Below are 21,322 nucleotides of genomic sequence, written 5' to 3'. Positions count from 1 at the left end.
GAAGAGCTGAAATCTTGAAGAAATTCCAGGGTAAAAAAACATGCAAAACTTCACAAGCTGCACATGCTGAAAATGTCAAATCTTTAATAGCTCAGTCGTTCTCTCTGCTTACCAAACCCTTTAAGTTTACGCAGTATGTGACAGACAGTGCGTTATATTTGCACAGACTGTTGGATTTACCTCAGTCATAACTCAAACAATGCATAATCCATATTAAAAACTCTATCAATTTTTCTAACCCTAACAAAAGACAACCTGCAATGTCACTTTAGATTTCTTGCTATGAAAAGCAACTGCTATTTCATAATGAACTGCACGTCGTAATTCAAGTCATCTCTTTTGCTATAATGGGATGAATTCCATTTATGTCTAATTTTTAACAATACTCTGCAGAAATATATACATCCATTCATGTGGAAAAAATCAGGATTTCTTCTATTTTTCTCCAATAGGCAGAGCATACTAAAATATGGTTGCTCATATTTTTATGGAGCAGAACCATTAAATATACCATCGTATTCTAACTCCAGATGACAAATTGGCTGAATTTGCCATTTTACCTCCTTGTGTCTTCAACATGGGCAATTTTCTAAAAGATCAAAGCTAGTTTTATACTCTATGCCTTATAATTTAAGATACAATTTCCCACAGTATGACGAATTAGAAATATGCTTTATATCTATGAAACCTTCACAAGAAGTGCTTTTTATCATTTTACCAATTATGGTGCTCATCTTTGAGAAGCCTTTGCAGTATAACAGATAGAAATCCCTGCTGTCTCTCTCATGTTATGGAGAGACTTCACAAAGGTTTAGATTCAAATATCCACACTCATATTGAGGAACATTTAACTTCTGAAGCCATTCCACTGACTTTATTAGATATTTTGCAGAGGAATGACTCAGTCTAATGGTGATGTGAACATGGCCCTGGTTATTTTACAAGAAAATTATTCCAGATAGCTCTTAAGTATTTATCTTTTTGCCTAGTGTCTGAAAAGAGAACGTGTATGACAATAATATTGATTAGGAGCCTTCAAAGTGATGTTGGTGCCACTGAAATAGAGTTACTTAGCCTTGGTCTAAGTAACTCATTCACACATTCATGGTATACAAGGCAAGAGGGAGCGCTGCTTTAGCCTAATCCAACTTTCTACCAGTAAACTCGGTTACTGAGTCTTGTAGCTTAATTTTGAAAACACTATAATTTCCTGGCAGGTATTCAAGACACTCAATGTTTACTCTGATTTTTGCTCTAGCAATTATACCATGTTCATTATTTTTCACCTTACCTCTGGGTTTCCACCTAGGTCTATAGGAAACATAGTTTAACAGGTCTGAACCCTATGTGAATAGCCCACATAAGCACAAGTTTTCCCAAATAATTTGCAATATATGATTGTTTTTCCTTATGCTACAGAGTAACTCATGGGGTATTTCATACAGAAACAATGAAAAATGGAGACAGCATTGACTATAATTGACTATATTCTTCAAAATGCATTGAAGCACAACACTAATATAACAGCTGAGATGTAAAGGGAACTAATATGCCTAACATTTTGCACAGAAATGTTTGCAGAACCCAAGAATCAATCATCATCAGTTCATTTAAATCATTAAAGATATCCACTCCAAATACGCTTGGAATGAAGAGAAAAAATTTCCTTTGAAAGCTGCACCTCGCCTCTTAAAGAAGTACAAAGATGCGAGTAATTTTGAAGTACTAATACTGACATGGACCAAAGCCAGGATCAGAAATAGCTTACTACAACCCATTAAAATTAACCGTTTCCTGCAGTATAATCAGGATTTCTGACTCCTAGGGGTTCCCATTATGATTACAGAGGAAGAGCAGTAACTAAGATTTGGGATATATTCTGTGCATTCACACTGTTCTCCATCTACTTCACACCACCGTTTCTGTATGAAACCTGTTCAACCACTTGGACAACATCAATATACTCATTTGGACCTTCACAATTGTACCACAGCAACACTATAAACTACTGATTTGCGTTACTGTGAGAGCTTTGACTTCTCTACTTCTCCAAACATTTTGAATATTGAATTCTTGCCTAATAGAGTGGTAGAATGCCCTTCAAAATTCAAAATATCTTACACTGTGACTCTTTGTAACAGGTAGGACTTGAATTGCAATATGCAGGCATAGAGTTGGGATTTGTTCCTTCTCTATAACAGCAAAAGGACAAATATCAAAAACTGTAAATTAACAAGCAAGGGCCAAACGATATTCTGATTTTCTCCAGGTATAGGCTTTTTTATTATGGAAGGTATATGGTGTGGAAGGAGGGACAGAGAAGTTAATATCATATTTTCATTGCCTTGTTCACTGTACTTGCTTCTTGGCAATTGAAAAGGACATTAGCTGATAAAGGCAGAAAGTACCCACTTCATGTTCTTTGGGTCAGCTATTACAGGTCGGCTGTTAAGGTTCTGTTTCTGTTGGACATGATTTGCTTTTGAAGAAGTGAAGAAATGGTTCGTCTCTTTTCAGAAACACTCCCTTTTGCTCTACCAATCTTCACAGATTGATATGCCATCACTAATGTTTCTCTGATTTTTTTCTTGTTTTTTAAGTGTCAAGAGGGATCAAGGCTTGCTGCAGGCTGTTGTTTAGTAGAATAATAATTATCTCTTCTTCTGCCTCTTCTCTTCTGGTAGGATTGATTCTTTACTATAAAAGGTGGGGTAAACAGTGCTGTCAGCTTTTACACATCTTTTGTCAGACAGGAGAGAGATCTTTACATAGTGAAGTTATACCTTTTATTCCCACCTAAAGAAAAAGGGAGTACAGCCACTGATTTCAAAATGGGATGAAGGTTGCTCTAATCAGACTTATGCTGTTCTGGTTACCTTATCACTATTTACACTTCTCTTCCTTTTAGGTTGATTTGCTGGTAGCAGCACGTGCAAGTCAGCAGTTGTGGGCAGACCAGGTTTCACAACTGTCATAAGCGTTTCTTCAGGTATATTGGTTTCCTGTGAAAACAAAGATATATGGTAAATTATGGGACAGTGTTCTTTGTATTTTATATAAAATAGATGAGTAATACTTTGTGAGTCTTTCATTCTTTAGCGTTCAGATCTCTAATAGTTAGAGTAGATTCCACCAGAAGCTAAAACGTGAGCAAAGTCAAGCATTAATTAGCTGAAATGTGAAGGGTCCTTTGAAGATTAGAAGAACCAAGCACTACTGTCACTTCAAAAAGATTTAATGGCATCATGGAAAGAAGCCAAATGAAGTGGCACACAGTTTTAGCAAAACTACAATGGCTTTGCATTCTTAGAGTAACTTTAAAAATAATTCCTAGGTCACACAGAGTGTTTAGTGGGCCATTCAGACAGCTAGTAGACTTAGATGGACATATTCATTATAGCTAACTTAACCTTAGAGAGGCTATTTTTCCTTCTGTTTTTACTGCATAGACTCTCCAAGGCTGAGATCAACAGGACTTAGGTTCCTTTTCTGAACCTGGTATGACTATCTGCACCCCTCAATGAAACAAATGCATTGCTCTTTAAAATAGTTTGTGCAAATTTTGTTTTCTGACCCAAATTCCTTCATGTGTTACGTAGGTCCCTCCAAAAGTAATGCCTCCTATTTATTTCCATGGAAACTACAGCAGCTACAAAGAGTACAATAACATTATTAGAGAGAGCAAGTTCTCAGCTACAAAACAGTCTTTTTCAGCACAGCCACCACCATTAGCTGTGCATTTTCATTATTGATGAGCAAGAGTCTGCATGCTGTGCTCATTACAATCTGCACTAGCAGAGATGACCCACTGCTCCTGTCACCACTGCTGAAATGCATCACCCACTGCCTCACTGTGCTCACATCCACTGTTTGGTCTCTATAAGCATTCAGCAAGCATCAGTGAATGTCAGTGAGTGCCATTTTTTCTGCATGGAGGAATTAAGTGACACAACTTTGTTTCATTCACACTTCCATGTCAGACACCTTTTTGTCAGCCTGCCCCTCTGCTGCCATCTGTCACATGGCACACATGGCAACAAAATGTACCGAATCTTGCTGGGAAGGTTCAACCACTACTGCCATACCACCAACATTCACCTCTGACACTGTGGGCCAGCATAAAAAAATTGACAGCTTTGCTTTTGGAGTAGCCCTCATAATACAGCCACAAAATTCTAATGACAACGCCCAGGGCATTTTTCATAGCCTTTCCCAAAACAAATATTGAAATTCAATTAAATTGTTCGTATTGTCTTGCAAATGATTTTGTATTTATTAAAACAAAAGGCCAATTTTAAAAGATAGTAAAATAGTTGTAAGACTGACAGTGCTTGTTGTATGTATAAATGGATTAAAGTAGGAATGTAATTTGATGCTTGTTGTGAATATTAAAAAAACAAAAGCAGGAAACTGTATAAAGTCAAAATTCCAAAATTTGATTTGCACTATTGTAAACCCAGGAAAAGTCCATTGAATTCAAACACAATCATTCTGAAGACATCATCGATCTGCAACACACAGTACTGTCCTCACAGACAGTCTGTACATGCACACTCTGCTGTATCTGACAGCACAGATCCAGACCTCACAATTATTACGGAGTGCCCTTCAGTTATCTCACAGAACTGTTCTGTGGCTTTGTACTTGATTTAATCTACATGATTCAACTGCTCCCAGTCCACATTTCTTTTACAAACATGATCTAAAAAAAAAAAAACCAAAACAGCTTTACAAACTGTCTGCCCATGTATATTTTTGAAGTATATACATATAATTTTTGAAGTTCGACAACTGACACTGAATTCTTTTCTCTGCTTTGTTTCTTCACAAAGACTATGTCTTTATATTATGCAGTATCCTTTGCTTTACCCTACATACATCACATTTAACTGACTCTTCTTGTTTTGGAGTCAGCAGTATTTGCCAATATGTCTATCACTAATCCCAGAGAGCAATATTTAGCATTAATTGCCAATTACGCTGTGTTAGAACTGAACTTTTCCATGTTATGATGTCATAATCTACAGCCTGCCCATAGAAGTGACACTGGGCTCAAACTTGTTTGAAATGTGGCTCATGTGGTTCATTTTATTATTTTGCTCTGCCTCTTTTTATTTTTTTATTTTTTTCTAAAACAAGAAGGTATTAACTTAACCTTCACGTTTTATGACTGGAAAGGGAACATTTTACGAGCAATCTGAAAGAGCACCTTTGCAAGAAGTCGTGTTACTACGCGCCCTATATCTTCCCTCCACTCTGGTATGTCGGGGTTGTACATGTCCAGGTGTTTGGTAAACTTCAGAGGAAGAACATGAAAATGATCTAGAAAGACAAAAAGAAACACTTCTGAATCACTAACAGTCTGATTGCAAAAACAGTTTTGTATATATTTTCATATATATTTATCTACTTACATATTTTCCTACATTTATACATACATGTGTGTGTAGATGTATGTGTGTATATATATGTGTGTATATATATACACATATAATCCACTGTTCAAAGAGGAAAGGGAAAAAACAAATCCTTCCCACAGAAGCCTACAGTGTAATATGGAGCAAAAGTACATTCCTGTCAGGCACTCAATTTCTTTCTGTATTTTCATCAATATCATCAGATTTGTGCCTAGAGATTAAAATGCAGTAGGGGAAAAAAAAATAAACTGAATAGATTTACATTCATGTTCTGGGGTCATAACCTTCTCAGCAACTTTTCTTTAAGACAATACACCACATAAATATGATTGGATTCTTTTATTTTTAATGGGAATGTGCCAATGGATTATATTCTCACTGAATCATAAATGTCTTTTTTACATGCTACATGTTCCTGTTCATGCAAAATGGATACTTTACTTATTTCGTAGACTAGCTACAAAAATCACAACAGAAATTCTGTTCAAAATACCAAAGTGTAACTACAGCCCTCTTAAAAACAAACAAACAAACAACATTTTATATATACATATATATATATATATATATACCCAAACATTTCTCTGGATAATGCCCAAAATATCTGAAATACTAGAAATTGGCTATTCCTCAGCAAGCAGTCTCTAAAGTCCATCATTACGGGCTCCTTAGAAGATCACCTGGGGAACTTAATACAAAGGAGGGAAAGAGATTCTCTGGAACACAGGAGTGACTCGAACATGTCCTCCTTAACTGTTAGGACAGAATTCTGTTTCAATGTTGTTTTCTATTCCAAGGGTTAAATATCCCTGATGAACAGCACTTTCTTGCTCTTCAGATCAGGATTTCCCAACATGAACAGCAGAAACAATGTTGGAAACCAAAGGCATCACTCTTATCTCACTAAGAGTGTTTACACATCTAAAGATTTTCAAAAAAGTGGGTGCACTTGTAGGTGATTGCATAAACGTTAATTCCATTTATCTTACTAAATAAGAAGGCTTGTAAAAGCTCTGTTTAACATGAGTGTGTTTTTCGCCATTTTACATTAGTAAGTATGCTGAAAGCAAAAGTACCAGAATCCTTCTCCATTGTTCAAGTCACAGATACGTTTCATTTGTGTATTTCATGAATTTTTAGCTCTGCATTAAAATGAAACTTTTTTACATATCACAATTCTCACATGTGACAGCACAAATGCAAATATCATAAACTTGCCAGCACTACATTTCTCATTATATATTAGGCCTCGACACTCCATTATTAGACACAGCAAAGCACACTGAGGCATAATGTGAAACAACAGTAGAAGTTCAGCTTCTTCTATTGAAGAGCTCAATATTTACAAAAGAGGAATAATTCAAACTCTCAGGCAAATGCTGAAGGAATGGTTGTACATGGTGGCAGAAGGAAAATATTTCGCACTGTTTTAATGCTACAGACAACTAAATATTATTATTTTTTTCCAGAAGTATTTAAACCACTGTATTTTGAAATGCTAACAAACTCCGTAACCATAAGAAAAAATGCTATTTCAATGTTATTGCTACATAAAACACTTGGAAAACACAGTAACACTTAGAATAAGCAAAGGAAACAAAATATTTCAAGTGAAACCATCCCATAAGACCACACTGCTCAACGTTACGTAAAGTTCATCCTTCCAGCTTTAGAAATTAAATGTGGCATTGGACGTAATTGTACAAGAGGTTCAGTTCTGCCTGCACTGGTTTAAGAGATACGTACCACAAGTACACATGAAACAACAATTAAAAATTAAACAAGTAATGTCTCACCAAAAACGTGGACAACTTTGGAATCCTGTAGCATGGAGTTCCCACAGGAAGCTTGCACTGTCACTCTGACATCACCTGTCACAGCAAACCTCGTCACCAGAAAACTGTCCAGTGTAAGAAGTGGCTTTAAAAGCAAAGAAAAGCAGAAAATAGGATTTCAACAACAACCGTGAGAATAGTTATCTGAGGAGGCTGTCACTAAAGATACCAGCACAAAAGTTGCACATCAATTATATTTTTAGAACACAGGTCAACATTTTATCAAATTACTCAATTACAATTTACAAATAGAGACCTTTTTTTTTTTTTTTTTTTTTTTACCAGATTTTAGAAACAGAATAGCTGTCAGATTAGTCAAATATTTCTGTGAGATTAATTGGTAGAGTATTAGATTTATATTCAGATCCCACTGAAATAAATGGATTTGTAATCAGGCTCACAAATCTGAGTGGCTGAGGCCCCCGGTTTCTTCAGCCTAGAGCAGAGGAGCTGAGGGGAGGCCTCATGGCGGTCATAGCTCCTCACAGGGAGTGGAGGGGCAGTGCTGAGCTCTGCTCTGTGTGACAGCGACAGGGTCAGAGGGAACGGCATGGAGCTGTGTCAGGGGAGGGGCAGCTGGGGGTGAGGGAAAGGGTCTGCACCAGAGGGCGGTGGGCATGGAATGGGCTGCCCAGGGCAGTGGGCACAGCCCTGAGCTGCCAGAGATTAAGGAGCATTTGGACACCACTCTCAGAAAGAAGGTCTGATTTTCAGGTGGTGCTGTGTGGAGCTAAGAGTTGGACTTGATCCTTGTGGGTCCCCTCCAACTCAGGATATGCTGTGATTCTTTGAACTTTATAGGATCATACTGAGCAAGTCATCTGCCTTGAAAAATGTAGGGCATAGTCAAGGTCAGATGGATTACTCCTGTCATGACCCATCTAAGTGCACCAGTCTATCTTAACTTTCAAGGTGAAGTTGAGATACTCTATTCCTTGACCACATCTATACGTATCAGAAATCTCTCCCCCGCCCTACAACAGGATTACATCAGTTTGCAGTGCCTGTCCTGGCAATGGCAAAGTCAATAACAATGAACAGACACAGGCAAGGATTATGGTAGACAGCACATTTACAAGATGAAAGTTCATTCTGCTTATCTGAAGCATTCCTATGTCATACTTTGTCTCTCTCATAAAGGAAATATTTTACATATCTGATAATGAAAGAATTGCCTTAAAAAAATTAACCCAGTTAGAGAAGAAATATTCCCAGTTGGAATACTTATACGTTTATTGATCTTTTTACAAGGGTGCACAGTGATAGGACAGGGGGTTTAAGCTGAAAGAAGGTAACTATAGATTAAATATAAGGAAAAAAAATCTTTACTATGAGGGTGGTGAGGCACTGGCACAGGCTGCCCAGAGAAGCTGTGGATGTCCCATCTCTGAAAGTGCTCAAGGCCAGGTTGGATGGGATTCTGGCCATAGTGCTCTAAAGAAAGGTACCTGAGCCTGTGGCAGGGGGTTGGAACGAGATGGTTTTTGTCTTCCAAACCAAAACATTTTATCATTTTATGATAAAATAGGTGTCATGCAATTTCTATTGGAAAGGGATCAAAAATAATGTCAGTCACAACCATTCATGTACCTGAAGATTGTTTCCTATCCACCAGTAGAAGACTGTCAAGTTAGGGTTCTTGGGCAGTATGATGGCTGTCAGATTCACCTCCTGGTTTCTGCCAATGACTGGAACCACTTCTAAATTTAAAGCCTGCAGAGGAGCTGAAAAAAGTACCCCAAATGACATTGAAACCTTGTTTAAATCATTGAATGCATCAATATAACTTTTTTTTTTTGCCAAAAGCCTCTCACCTGTACAACATAAGGTCCTGAACTTACTTTTTTCTGTCCTGCCTTTACATCTGTGTTGAAAGCTATGGACATAATTGGAAGGACTTCATTTCAACCAAAAATAAACATAGTAAAAAAAAATCCATCAACAAAACCCAAAAAAGCAGAACAGGTAAGCGATGTGACAAATCATCAAAATGCATCTTTATGTTGTGCATTTCTGTGTGTGTGTTCAATTTTAGAGAGTATAAGCAAGTATTACAGATACAAAATGGAAATCGCAATCTGCTTTAAGTAAAAAAAAAAAAAAGATCAAATGAATAGAAATCTAAGAAATCTCAAGCTGCTAATTGAAAAGCAGAAAACTGGATAATAATGTTGCTGAATGTTCATTTTCATTATAAAATATCAGCTGTTAGGCTCACTTCACATAAGCTAATTAATGCGTGCTTTAAAATAAATGTGTACATCAGAGGACCATTTATTTGCAAATCAAGAGAGATAGCCCCTGGAAGTGTGCTTTTTGATTAAGTTTGTTTCTTTCTGAACTTTTGCTTACAAATGCTGTAAACATTATTATTTATATAAAAGATATAAAAGAAACATGTCATTAAAATGATTTCGTTGGATTTTACATTAGTGGCATATTTTGTTCCAAAGTACAACAGCATTAACTGAAAATCATCTTTGTCTCAGAGGTCTCCAAGTGTATCTTTTTCAGAATGACTGAAGGTACAAGCTTTTTAATATTATAATGTGATAACTACAACTTCTTAACTTCAGCTGCACTATCTATTCAGGATACCAATGTGCTGCATGGTCGTAAATAGATTCATTAAACAGAGTGAATACTAACCCATAATTTTTTCTCTATTCAATGTATCTTTTAATTCATAAAAATGTCTTTCCTTTCAGTTCAGACTTAAATGTAATTAACGCTATTTCAAGGCCTTTCTCTTATTTTCTTTTACTGACTGAATTCACTTCCATTCACTTCCAATGCACTTTGATTAAACAGACAGAACTTTTCTTAGAGCAAATTGTCCAAACTGATCATACCCTCCTTTTCTACCTCACTTCAGTCAGGCTCTGTGCTGCTTCAGCCACACATAAGGCTTTACTTCAATTCTGCATTTTTGCTGATGAGTCGTTAACCATCCATATGAATTTAAAGACATGCTGTTTTTTTTTAAAGAAAAGGTTTCTTCCTCAGCCTCTTTATCAAAACTGAATTAAAATGCTCTTCCTGTTGCTTGGTGTCTTGAGGAAAATTCAGAAATAGTAGGAATTTAATTAAATCTTTTCCTCTTATATATATCTTCTTATATCATTATTCTATATATTATAATATTTAATGATTATATTATATTTATATATATTTATTTATTATTATATATAATAATTATTATATTATTATTCTATGCATAGAAATTTCTTATATATATAAGAAATATATTTTCTTACTGATTATGCAAAATAAAGAAGTCTGGAAGGAATCTGCACCACTGTTTTGATTTTGCCATATATTTCCGTCTCACATAGGAAACTGATCATTCTGAGATATGGCTTTCATCCTAAACAAGGTTATTGCCTTTTTTCAAAATTTTGATAGGGGAAGTTGTTCGGCTCTTGAATCAAGAGTTTACCATTCCTGTATAGGAAAGAGCTAATAATGATTACAGCAAGTCTTTCTCTTCTCAGTCACACAATTCCATAGTGCATTTGAATAACCTTCATAGCATCTTGAATGGACATAATGAGGAATGAAGTTGGTTTATATTTCTACTTAACAAAGCTACAATTTCAGTATAGTTTTCCAAGCTTCTTCTTTCTCTATATCAATGTTTACACTCTCAAAAACAACAACAACAAAAAACCAAGCAACCAACCAAACAAAAAAAAACAACCTCATATTCACACACTATAGTGATTAAGGTTTTGTGGCATAAAGAAGAAAATGTATTTCTACTTCATCTAGAGTTCTTTCCATTCTGGGTTATCTATTCACATATATACTATCAGACTTGGTTTAATTTCTCTTATAGTTTACAAAAAAAAGTTGTTTGTGAACTGGATCAGCAAGCACAGATCACAGGCCAAAATGTCTATGATTGTCCTGCACTACAGGCTTCTCCTACCAACCGAACTTCACAGGAGTTAAAAATATTTCCTTTACTATTTGTCCTTCATAAAATTTATCTGGAAATGCATCAGATGAAAATACAGTGAAAATGGGACACTGGACATTTCTGCTTGCATGATACACCACAATGAAAAATGGCCCTGAGCAGCTATTAGTGTTTCTCTAGAAGGCATATATATCAGTTAATTAGTGCCAGCTAATTTCCTCAAATCCTGTAATTTACATTAAAAATTGAACAGTTTAAACCCCATCTGAAGTGTTTATTCAAGCATGCTGGGTAACATGTGTCCATGTGTCTTTTAGATCACTTACAGCATTAATGGAGAAGCTCAAGATGAGCTTTGAAATCATCTAAGTCTGCTCGCAGTATTTTGTTGATTCTGTACTTCAGCACCAAAGTCATTTTAAGTACCCAGCCATTCTATTTTTGAAAAATAAAATTTATAAATCCACTGCATAAAACACAGTTAACATCTTTTATTTTAACTGTTTATCCAGATGTAGGCCAAAGCAGAGCGTATCTTGAGAAAGGAGTTGTTCAGCTTTCCATCAGCGGTTGTTACTGTTTGTCATTCCCTAAAAAATATGAAGACTATCTCCCTGGAGAGATGGTGTTACAGAGTTTTTGCCATTCATTGCTTATGGAGATCTACCAACTACTTTTGTGCTTAATCTAGTTCCAAACACCCAGATTCTACTAAAAAAGGGAAAAAAATTAGTAATTAATCTGAGCTCTCTGGAGTTGTCAAATTATGTAAAAAAACAAAAACAATAAATAAACAGGTAATGAAATGGAGATGGAAAATTAGACTTCAATAATTTTCTTTTGATTTTAACAAGAGATTGGCCATTAGCATTAATGGATTGGGCTCCACCTGTTAATCAAAGCAGAAACAAAAACTCTGGATTTAGGCTCCAAAGAGCAAAAGGAAGAAACAGCAGCAGACACCAGACAGATTGACATAAAACACATGGATTTGTTCACAGACTTGAATGTGGCTCCAGTGCTTTCTGTTGTTAGTATGGAAGACATCACTCACATCAGGGGAAACAGACAACTGGAGAATACGAGATGAGTATGTCTTTTCATTGCATATTACTTGTTTAAAATTTTTGACACATCTGAAAACAGACAAAGTGATGGCTGTCTTGAATCTCAAAGGAAGAGGAAAGTTTTGTTTCAATTATGATTTTCCCTCCTTATTTCAATTAAGAGATGGTTGAGGTGCATTAAGCCTGCTACTGTGTGTGATATCCCTGTGCCTCATTACTCCTTTCATTTGAATCTATTCAATGAGGTTTTTTTAGGTCTTAATTAAGAAAACAGGGAGAGAGGTCTAAGTCAATTTATACTGCAAGTCATATACAAATATAAAGTTAAATCCAAGTAGTACTTTAAATCTTTGTAAAAATTGACTACCTAAAATTAGAGTTAAGGACTTTAATAAGTAACTTGACTTTTAGAAATCTTGAGATTTTGATCCTTCCATCAACTCATGCTTTTTGAAAGTCATACAAGAGCTTGTACTTTTTATCAATATGTCTGTTCTCTTGCGTCTTACAGCACAAAAAGACATAGCCTGAAGTTCTAAATTTTAGCTGCTAAGTCTGCCAGCAAGGTCTTGAGTCAAGAAGAGGGGTAAAATCTGAGAACTGAACTGAGGAATGCTTGCTATTTAAAAGATTAATATACCATCTTTCTCGCAAATCTAAACAAAACTAACTCTGAGCTTCTTTTATACATTAGGTTTTCAAGTCTCTATACTAAGAGCACACAGCAATGCAAAATTCATGAGGTTATTGAAAAAAAAAGTATTTTTCCTAAATGTGAATGGTAATGACTAGTAACATTCTCAACTGCTTCGTAACTATCACAACATATGTAAGCAGCAGTAAAAATAAGAAAACCAAAGAGCTGACTTACAGTTGACTTGGACGAACACTACAGACTCATCATGTCCAGCAACGTTTTCAGCCTTCACCGAGACACGGTAAATCCCAGGATTCTCGTAACGGTGACGGATGGGTTCCCCAGTCATTGTAAGGTTCACATATATTGCCTTAAATCCATCGCCAAGATCCACCTGGTACTTGGTATTCAATATATCACCCTAAAAGGAGAACATATCAACATTTCAAATGGTCAGAACCTAAATAGACAGGACGTGTTATTTTAATCATTTTCTGAACCACAACATCACTTCCAGCACCTGCCAAATGTTTTGACTCCATAGCAGTAGCTACACTAAAACCAGTAAACTCACTGTGAAGGTTTTAGAGTAACAAATGCTGCATGCACTCACAGAGATAAATCTAACTTTCTTCAGTAAGGCTTAATCTTAAACAACAACAACAACAACAACAACAAACACCAAGTTGTATGATACAGACATCATCATTCTTATCTTAATACTTCTGGACATCAATTAATATAATGGTGCAGGGTAGCTCCAAGTTCTGGAGCTATGATCTGGTGATTCCAAACTACTTGTTATCCAGTGACCTGTGGTAGATGACTGGCAGTGAACTTCTGGCTTGTGTAATTATAAAGCAAAATAGGCTTAGATCATCTTCATAGCACCTTCTAACTACACTCTCCTTGTGTCAACTGCATGACACCTAGAATACAAGCTGGTACCTCCTACAGAGTAGTACTGCATTATACAGTTACCAGCACGTTTAGAACTGGCATGCTACTCTGCAAAACGATATGCATGCTTAACAAAGCAGAGTACTGAGTTGAGTTCAGTAAAGAGACCAGCCAAATACTTCTGTCACATCAAGCATCTCACATAATTTACAATTCATTGCACTTCTGCTAAGTGCTCCTTTAACCAACATCGTCTTCCTAAACTCAGACCTAAAATACTGCAATGACTGATACTGTTGTCAGAGGACAAATATAAGCCCATCATTCATATTGTCACGGTGTGTCTGCTCAGGAGAGAAGTCAGGCCTGTGCTACGTGGACGGGCCATATGGATTGAGTGAAAGGAAGATTCATTTTAGCTGTGAGCAGCAGCACTTAATACCTCTGGCAGAAGTGCCTTAGTGACTTGCCCTTCTTCCTCTGTCTTCAGCAATACGCTCCTGCCTGCATCTCACAGACACTGTCACTACTGAGTTAAAATGGGTTTTAGGGACAAGTTTGATAGGAAATCCTTCATATTTTGAAAAGACAGTGTTAGCTTAAAAATCATTCTTTCCTCTAGGAAAGGAATATATACACTCATCAAATAAGCTGAATGGCAATCAGATCTGACAAGGACTCACACCCCCTGAAGTACTGAAAAATCACCTAACTTTCCCATAAGCCAATCTGTGAAACAGTTTTGCATCAAAATCCAATTCCAGAAGGCAGCATTAGTGTAAAATTAAAGGAGGTAAAAAGCCTAGAATTTTCAAATGCTTGCATTACCAAGGAAAGAAAAATACACTCTTTTTCTCCATTTATTATTTTGCAGTTTGGTTGATTTTCTTCCATGTTTTATCAGATGAAAGAGCATTACTTATCTTGTAGGAGAGTACTCAGAATAAGAAACCTGTAGGGTTATCAAACACCTTACATCATATTTCAACACACATAAAGGACCTTGAAAGCTTCTTCACTGTGAATATTTTTTTCTGAATAACATCTTTATTTTGACAACAGATGGGTACCAGAAGAGAAAATATATTATTAAATTTTAAAGCAAAGAGATGTCTGCTTGCCAGCAATGTGCCAGTAAGTGGCATCTCCTTAGATGACATTAGTTTGCAAATAGTTCTTGTTAGCTCTTTCTTATGCTAATAAGTATACATGCATATTTTCTTCAGGTGAGACAGAAATTGGTGTTGAAAGCCAGTACATGCAAATTTCTCTTAATGCTTTATTCTAATACTTTCCCTAATATAAAGGTGGGAGTACTGTCTCCAAAAAAGCAAGGCATTTCTGTTTTCCTGATCAGGAAAGACAGAGAGCGGTGGACAGATAGCAAATGATTCACACAGAGAAAAGGAATTTAAAGGAACTGGTACTTCAATTTCCACAAAAAATAAATGATCTTTGTACAGTTATTTATTCATTAATCCAAATAATTTGAAAAAAAAAAAGTAATTTTCTTCTTATTACTTCTAAGATCATTTGCAAACTGCTCAAATGTGCCCCAAACCAGCTTTCCTTATTCCCTGGTGTATGGCATTCCTGCACTCAGTACTGCACCTTCACATAAACCAGTCAATTAATATTGTTCAGCAGGGAAAGAAAGTAGTATTCTTTTCGTTCATCTTAGTGGGACTGCTTCTTAAAATCTCTAGTTGTTAAGAATTCTCATTAGGCTTTATCATATATATTAAATCCTAATGGCCAGGACTTTCAAGTTTAAATATTATTCTAAGCCATAGGGGGCAGCAAACTGTTACATTTCCTCTAAATCTCCTTTTCAGTTCTATTTACCAAGAAGACTTTACCAGAAAATGGGGATTCCCTTCAGGATTCCTGACTTTGGAAGAGTTTTGAATAATTGTATGAGTTTTGCCTATTGCCAACAGAGACTCGTGAAGGCTTCAGAACTTTTTGTTTTGAAAAGGAAAAAGAAAAAAGTGAAACTGCCAATCAAAACTGGTAGGCTCCAAATCACAATCAAATGCTCTAGTCTTACAGCAAACGTTTCAGAACAAATTAGAGAAAAGAGAAGAAAGCACGAATTGCTACTGTTAGTGCTTTGTTGCAAGCCTCTGGAACAAGAACTTGAGGTGGGTTAGGCAGAGCTGTGTTCTGCACATCACCCTCTAGATTCTCTCACAGAAATAAAAGCCAAGTGCCCAACTTCTGTCACACAGGTTTGCCAACTTTCTTCAGTTTTTTTGCAAATAGTTGGGGTTAGTCAGGAAATACTTCTGTAACCGGAGCACAACAGTTAGAACCTAATACTAAAATGCAAGCATTAAGAAACATACCCAGGGCAAATACCCCATCTGTAAGTTACTCTTTGCCTTTCGTCAGGGCCTCAGGGTATTGTCTCTTCCAATAATCAGGAAAAAAAAAGAAGAAGAAGAAGGAAAAAAAAAAACCTTTGGCAACATAAATAATACATTATAAACATGTTTTTATTCTGTGGTATTTGCTGATTTCTGTAAAGTTTTGCCTGATTCCTTCCTGAAAGGCTGAAAGGCAGATTCTCAAAAGCACTTAAACCAGAATATCAATGGTTCCCGGCATTTCTGTTCTTCTCTGATACAACATGAAATTTCCAGTTCAAGGAGACTCTGCTAATTTAGTACCTTTGATTTTCTAATACACTGAAGCCTTTAAGGAATAATAACTGAAATGCTGCTGAGGAGACAAGTCCCTTTCTCTGGACAGAACTTCATGGTTCACTGAGTTTACAAGATTGTCTGATTCTCATGGAAGCATAAGTTTCAGTATTTAGAGTCATTCATCTTTGTCTCAAGCACAAATTAATCTCAGTCAGCAGCAAAGCAGGTAGGAGAGAGATGAACCCTAAAAATAGCAAGTAAAGTTTCATAAAGCCAGTGTTAATTTCTACCTGCTCTTGTCTGACAACGAAGGTGATGTCCTCCCCAGGCTTAACAGCCAGGCTTTCTCCTCTGATGCTGATCTGAAGTCCCTTGGGAGCAATCAATGGACACAAATGCTGTGCTAAGTTCTGCTGCAGGTCTACACCACCTTCACACACATTAGATACAACTTTCCTGTACCTGCAAAAACAGTAAGCAGTGAGCACAGTGAGTTGGAGGCAAGCAGAAGAACACTATCAGAGGCATCACATGTGAAGATGACAGTAGCTAATGAATATTTCTTGGGTTCTTAAACAGACAAGGTTGTAAATGATCAAAATCAACTCATAATGCCAAAAAATTCTGCTCAAGGACATTACTTCTACTGAGTGAAATCTGTTGAAGAAAGTGGGACTGGAGCATGATCACGATTTCACTTGCATGCATTGTAAGAGTCTATCCTTTAAAATTCAGAAACACACCTGATCAGTTCTCTGGGAGCTGGGTATTCTGCTGTTCTCTCTACCATACCCTCTCCTAGCTCTCAATAGCTTTCAGTGCTCCAGGGGTCTTGGCTCAGGATTTTGCTGTTCAGATGTACTGCCAAACTCAGGCCTCTATCCTATCCCACTCTACTAGTGCTTTACGTGTAGTTGGTTCAAGTTCCAAAGATCAGAAATAAATTAAAGCAAGCAACTTCTGCATTAACCCAGAACCAATCACTTATATACTGTTCTCAAATCTGTGCATTTCTTAAAACACATATAACATTTATTTCACATTATAGTAATAAAAGCTTGAACTTGATCACCTTAGAGCTCTTTTCCAACCTAAATAATTTGATAAATCTAGGAGTGCAAGAAGAGCTAATAAAGAAACACTTGGAAGTACAGCAATTATTTGCAGACCAGTCTCAATCAGGTACACTATTTTTAAACATCCTTAAAAATTTGAGTCAGATTTCACTCCAATGAATTCAAACTCTGTATATCACAGCTGTCAGCCACAACCCAAAAGGCATCATTTTCCTCAGTAAGGCAAATATACACAAAGACTGTGATTCTATTGCCAGATTTGACATTTCATCATTTGGTTTGCATCTCCACAACCGACAGAGATGATGTTATGATAAGCCAGAATAGATGCCAGCTGCAAGTTATTCTCAGCACAGACGTCAGACTACATTGTAGTGTGTACTCTATGCACTATTGTTTACAGTTACTAAAGCTTTACTTTGATTCTGAGTATCCCATATGGCCAGGAGAATAATCCATTCTCTGTAGAGCTCCTTAAACTGGTGGAAGTGAGAGACAGTGGAAAGTTCTGTGAGACATCACTTACTCCTCTGAATAATTAACTGGATTTAAGCAGGGAGTTAAAAGAAAAGGCTTCAAATGGGCATTCCTATCAGAAGTATAGCAATACTTATTAGCTGTCCCAGCAGTTAGAAAAATTTTTTGGGAACAAGACAGCTCTCCCCCTTCTCAGATCAATTCGTTTATTGAACTGCTGTGAACATGTAAAGTAACATTGCTCTTACATTAGTCTGTAGGAAGCTTCTGCATGAGCTGTAACTCTGAGCCCGAACAGCTTACCACTTGCATTTTCCTCTTTTTTTTTTAACAGTTTGCCCCATTTATACTTCCTTGAAGCCATTTTTGTAGTCCTTGGTCAGAACATTCTTCTCCACTATGGAAGCCCATGCAAGCCAGTCAAACCCAGAATTGACTTACCCACTGCTGCTGGTGTATGCCTGCCCCAGCACACAGTCTTCAGGAGGTGCTTCTGGGTTAAACCAAAAGTCAGCAAAGCACTTGCTAGACTGTGACTTCAGAGGTGCAGAGCGTTCAAACCCATAATCACTGGAAAACATCAACACCAAGTGTGTTACTATCCCCACCTTATTCACCAACACAATTTGGGTGGATGAGACTACTTCTTTAAGCGTAAAGATTTTTAAGAGTGTCTGCTACAAGCTGAACACACAGCTTGATGAAGCCAGTTTTGTTCTGAGGGTAGTTTCAATGGGAGTTGAATACACATGGGGGCAAAAATGGTTGTAATTACTTTGTCAGTTCTGCAAAATTAACTTTCTTGTCAGCTTAGATTTTTAAAAGGTATCTTTTGCCATTCAGACCTACACATTTCTTCTGTATTTTTCTAAATTTGAAAAAAAAATGGGTTTGACTGCCACATATATCAATCCAATGGCCATTTTTCAAGTCTTGATCAACAGTGAAAAACATTGGAAATTCTTCAGTCAAGTGAGTCAAATACTTAATACACAGCAACACTTTTAGACAAAAACATATTCATAAGCAACCTGTTATTCAAAACAACCACATTGCTTCTTGGTTGCTTGTACACAGCCATGCAAGAGTGGTGCAAAAGAAGGAAAATAAACTCCTCAAACTCTAAATAAAATTTCACTAAGGATGAATCTGAAGGTCCACAGACAGACTCACCATAAGAAATCAGAGTTCGCACATTCACAGACTTTGGATGTTAGAGCTGAAGTGAAACTTCTCCCTTTAATGCACCATGATGAAATCTTCCTTTTCCGAAAGCTCCTCTGTTGACCCATGATGCAACGATCACCCTAAACATCAAAGCACCAGATTTATTGCATGCTGTAACCTGCATCACAGAGCCACCATCTGAAATTGTCAGGAGAAAGTCTGGTCTTTTTGTCAAGACTGGACACTGGTATCAAATCTCAACTCATCAATTCCTAGAGAAATTTACAGCAAGTTATCTATGATATGACTACAAAAATGTGATCAATTAACTTAAGACTGAGACTGAAGGAAAACAGACTCAGCAAAGAAGAAAAAATACTTCAATTGGACTGTTAATAATTCAATTGGACCATTACTCAAAGCTCTCATGTCCACTACTGGGATATTACAGGGTTGTAACATATACTGCCTCAGGACACAAATCCAAAGATGTGCACAGAAATTCTAGTGCAATTTAACCCACGTTTCGTGTGTGCACAATCTAGGCACAAGTCTACAAATGTGTACTTAAAAATTCTGTCTTGATTCAGATGTCTGGACTTCTCCCTAAACGACCACATCATGTGTAGGCAGTCAATAAGAAACACTAAGCCATGGAGACAGGTAGTATTCAGACACTCTTGAAGGTAACACTCCACTGGTAATTTGGCAGCTGTAAATACTCTGTCAGAGACATTTTAGTTGCTTCCATTTTCTGAAAGACATTTAAACGTCAGTGTACCCAAATAATGCCACTCTTTAGGCTCAGATTTGCATAACATTCTTCCAAAATACACAGCGATTTCAAACAAGCAATTCTAAATTATGTGTGAGAACTAGCAAGTGAGAGTTGGAGAGCTGGAATAACACAGAGTTGTGTACAAAAAGGAAACCTGAAGAGAGCAAGAGAATGAGTATACTGGATGAAACAAACATAATAATTAGAATGACTATAAACAAACATGACATATCCCATTTAATGTAAGAATCCTCACATTGGTCTCTAATCATACATTACACGGAGAATGTAGCTTCCCAAAATTAGAATTGGCCAGAGAAGCAGGATTAGCACAGCCTTAATACATTAACTACAGAAATGGTATTGCCCCAAACAACTGGACTCCATTACATGATTAGTCCACTGAGATCCTAAATTACATCTGGAATGGGCTTTACTTATGGCAATTTAAGTGAGTATAGTATGTGGTCAGGAAGTTGGCAGTACATACAACTGCATGTTGAAATTGCTTCAATCAATATTAGATATCTTAGTTTATGGTATATGCATCATAATCCAGTAGAACCACCTATTATTATGGAAGACCACTAGATACATTGCCGCCTTTCCCAGGACAGTTCGCACAATGAAAGGGAACACATAATTATCCCTCCAACTTTTAACAATTGTAAAATCAGCAAAATATCAACCAAAGGAGAATAGGGCTGGGGAGGCGACATCCAAATTCTGCTAGAAAATATTTTCCTAGCTCACAATAGTGAATGATTCTTTCAGATATGAAAAAGTTCTGGCATTTAACATAAGACAATGAATACCTGTAGATTTGTGAGCTCCCAAGATTCATAGTCATCCTCGGTGCACTCCCTGGAGAAGGATGGCCTGAAGTCCACTTTCACCAGTTCCCAGTCTGAGCGGTAACTGATGTGTCCAAAAACTCTGAACAATAGGATCAAAAGTAAAATCTTACAGGAAAGAAATACCACACATATGAGATTCCAATTTTCCGTTCTGTCTCCTGCTTTTCATGGCTATGGTTCCCTATGTAAAGGTCACTGGTGCTTTTTTATTTCATTGCCTGTGGAACTCTGCAGTGAAAAAGTATAGCTCATGGATTAGAGATACCTTTTTTTTCCCAGCAAATCATATAAGAATGTAAATGGAAATACACTAGCTTTTCTAATTCAGCATCAGATATTTTTGTCTATTATCTTGTTATACTTATGAAACACTCTCTGATTTTGACCCAAATTAGGGATCAGAACTGAGGAAGACGGCTACATCACTATTTCCTTATGATTATGGTGCAACTTCTTCATTTTTTATTTGTATTTGTTTAAACTTTCACAGATTTTAGATGGCAAAATTGCTATTGTTCAAACTCACAGCAGTATTATGAAA

The 21,322-nt window shown here is 36.7% G+C and overlaps 1 protein-coding gene across 1 annotated transcript in view; it reads right to left on the bottom strand.

Moving 5' to 3' along the window:
* The window catches only part of SORCS2 (sortilin related VPS10 domain containing receptor 2), a 534,993-nt gene that overhangs the window by 22,779 nt on the left and 490,892 nt on the right, over nt 1-21,322 (bottom strand). The window contains exons 15-23 of the mRNA XM_046940567.1: nt 20,740-20,860; nt 19,153-19,286; nt 18,421-18,549; nt 16,717-16,888; nt 13,113-13,299; nt 8,843-8,976; nt 7,214-7,337; nt 5,210-5,322; nt 2,877-3,002 (exon numbers count right to left, since the gene is read on the bottom strand). Coding sequence (XP_046796523.1) covers nt 2,877-3,002; nt 5,210-5,322; nt 7,214-7,337; nt 8,843-8,976; nt 13,113-13,299; nt 16,717-16,888; nt 18,421-18,549; nt 19,153-19,286; nt 20,740-20,860 — 1,240 coding nt within the window. The remainder of the gene's footprint in view (nt 1-2,876; nt 3,003-5,209; nt 5,323-7,213; nt 7,338-8,842; nt 8,977-13,112; nt 13,300-16,716; nt 16,889-18,420; nt 18,550-19,152; nt 19,287-20,739; nt 20,861-21,322) is intronic.

This window comes from Gallus gallus, chromosome 4 (genome assembly GCF_016699485.2).
Source record: "Gallus gallus isolate bGalGal1 chromosome 4, bGalGal1.mat.broiler.GRCg7b, whole genome shotgun sequence".
Classification (NCBI taxonomy): Eukaryota; Metazoa; Chordata; class Aves; order Galliformes; family Phasianidae; genus Gallus; species Gallus gallus.
This window is presented reverse-complemented; position numbering and strand designations above follow the sequence as displayed.